This window comes from Macrobrachium nipponense, chromosome 8 (genome assembly GCF_015104395.2).
Source record: "Macrobrachium nipponense isolate FS-2020 chromosome 8, ASM1510439v2, whole genome shotgun sequence".
In the NCBI taxonomy this organism is placed as follows: Eukaryota; Metazoa; Arthropoda; class Malacostraca; order Decapoda; family Palaemonidae; genus Macrobrachium; species Macrobrachium nipponense.
Window position 1 is genome coordinate 71,155,723 of NC_087203.1, and position 3,068 is coordinate 71,158,790.

General features: G+C 41.2%; 1 protein-coding gene across 1 annotated transcript; it reads left to right on the forward strand.

Annotated features, from left to right (window-relative positions):
- Window positions 1-223: 223 nt before the first annotated feature.
- LOC135223129 (uncharacterized) lies at window positions 224-1,045 on the forward strand. The gene has a single exon (XM_064261633.1). It carries the CDS (start codon window positions 224-226, stop codon window positions 1,043-1,045), a length of 822 nt encoding a protein of 273 aa, XP_064117703.1.
- The last annotated feature ends 2,023 nt before the right edge of the window (window positions 1,046-3,068 follow it).

Here is a 3,068-nt window from a genome sequence, read left to right on the forward strand (position 1 = left end):
TGCAATCCTTCAAAGTGACAATGGTTCTGAATTTACAGCTCATGTCATCACAGAACTAAAAGATCTTTGGCCAGATCTCATCATGGTCCATGGAAAACCAAGACATCCCCAAAGCCAAGGTTCTGTGGAACGTGCCAATGGGGACATCAAGGATATGTTGATTGCTTGGATTTCAGACAACAACACACAGGATTAGTCCATTGGTCTTCCTTTTGTCCAAAACATGAAGAACTCCGCCTATCACTCAGGTATCAAGCGCACACCATACAAAGCTATGTTTGGTTGTGATCATAAAGTGGGTCTAACATCATCATGTCTCCCTTCAGAGGTTATTGAGAGACTTCAGACAGAAGATGACCTGCTTGCCCTTATTTCAGAACTAACAGAAGATGAAGTGTCAGCTCACACCTCGCCTACAGCAGACACTACAGCATCAACCAACACTGCTCCGTCTACACTCCCAACAGGCCAATCCCCACAGCCTACACCAGAGTTCACATCGCCAACCCACACCCATGAAGAGTCTCCACCACTCAGTCTGTCACCACTTACAAGACGTGAGCGTGAGATAACACAGGAAAGGAAGCGAGCAAGAGAAGCACAGCTCTCGCAAACTAAGCGCATGGTAAAGCGCAGCAGGTTAGACTCGAAGGCAGGGGAAGTAGGAGATAATGATGCAGTTTCCATTCCTTTGGTGGATAGGGGACGAGGGGATGCACGTAATATCCTCGGTGTCATCATTGATCGTGATGAAAATTACCTTTACACCATAGCCGTTAAGAGTGGCATAATCAAGACCAAGTATTCACGCAACCAATTTGATCTTTGTCCGCAGAAACTTCTCACTCAGTCTGATGTCAAACAAGATGAACAGGTTTCCCTTCGGCAGGCTTTGAAATCTACAGCCACTCGTGGTCAGGGTTTCTTAAAATGCGGCTGTGGTACAGGCAAAAAAAGGTGTTCTACAAATCGATGTAATTGTTACAAGGCTAAGCGCAGGTGTAACAGTCGATGTCATAACAGTCTAACGTGTGCAAACAAGTGAGTAAGGGAATCTGTTCAACAGAATGTTCAAATGTGTTTTATAATTTTGACTACATGAATTTATATCTAACTGTTCAAATAAATAATTAACGCAGTTCAGCGAAATGTTCAAAAGTGTTTTATGATTATTTTTATTATTTTAACAAGTACAACAAATGAGTAAATTCGTTCAGTAAATGCTTAAAAATTTTTATTATTATTTTAATCATTTTAATAATTTTAAGACATTCAACGAAATGTTTATGTGTTATAAACAAAGAGAAAATCAATAATAATAATAATAATAATAATAATAATAATAAATAATAATAATAATAATAATAAAGATTAGTAGCAGAACTGATGGGGATTCGAACACCAACACCACCAGCACAACCAACCCAACAGAAACCAAAACAGCAACCTCCTTGGAAAAGGCGCCTGGAAAAGCAAATCATGGTGATGAGATCTGACTTGAGTAAACTGAAAGAGATGGCAGAAAAAAGGCTAAGAAGCAAGAAAACAAGGGAGGAACTGAACGAGAAATACAAAGTACAAGAGAGGCTACAACACAATAGAAGATGTAAAACAGAGGCTTAAGGCCAAAGCACATAAGATCCAACGGTACATGAACAGGAATAAGGGATACCAACAGAACAAACTATTCGGAACCAACCAGAAAAGACTATACAGCCAACTAAGAGGGGAAGACAACCACCCAGAAATTCCTGAAGCCGAACCAAGTAAGAGACTCTGGGAAAACATATGGAGCAATCCGGTATCACACAACAAACATGCAACATGGCTCCAGGAAGTCAAGGAAGAAGAAACAGGGAGAATAAAACAAAAATTCACAGAGATCACGGACAGACACAGTCCAGACACCAACTCAAAGAAAATGCCAAACTGGAAAGTCCAGGTACCCGATGAAGTCCATGGATACTGGCTCAAAACTTCAAGACCCTACACCCACGAATAGCAGAACAACTCCAGCATTGTATCTCAAATCACCAAGCACCCAAATGGATGACAAAGGAAGAACATCCTTAGTACAAAAAGACAAGAGTAAGGGAAATATAGCCAGTAACTACAGGCCTATCACCTGCCTACCAATAATGTGGAAGTTACTAACAGGTATCATCAGTGAAAGGCTATAAAAACTACATAGGAGACAAAACACCATCCCCCACCAACAGAAAGGCTGCAGAAGGAAGTGTAGGGGCACAAAAGACCAGCTCCTGATAGACAAAATGGTAATGAAGAACAGTAGGAGAAGGAAAACCAACCTAAGCATGGCATGGTAGACGATAAGAAAGCCTTCGACATGATACCACACACATGGCTAATAGAATGCCTGAAAATATATGGGGCAGAGGAAACACCATCAGCTTCCTCAAAAATACAATGCGCAACTGGAATACAATACTTACAAGCTCTGGAATAAGACTAGCAGAGGTTAATATCAGGAGAGGGATCTCCAGGGCGACTCACTGTCCCCACTACTCTTCGTAGTAACCATGATTCCCATGACAAAAGTACTACAGAAGATGGATGCCGGGTACCAACTCAAGAAAAGAGGCAATAGAATTAACATCTGATGTTCATGGACGACATCAAGCTGTATGGTAAGAGCATCAAGGAAATAGATACCCTAATCCAGACTGTAAGGATTGTATCTGGGGACATCAGGATGGAGTTTGGAATAGAAAAATGCGCCTTAGTCAACATACAAAAAGGCAAAGTAACGAGAACTGAAGGAATAAAGCTACCAGATGGGAGCAACATCAAACACATAGATGAGACAGGATACAAATACCTGGGAATAATGGAAGGCAAGGGGATATAAAATACCAAGAGATGAAGGACACGATCAGGAAAGAATATATGCAGAGACTCAAGGCGATACTCAAGTCAAAACTCAATGCTGGAAATATGATAAAAGCCATAAAACACATGGGCAGTGCCCGACATCAGATACAGCGCAGGAATAGTGGAATGGACGAAGGCAGAACTCCGCAGCATAGATGATCAGAAAACCAGGAAAA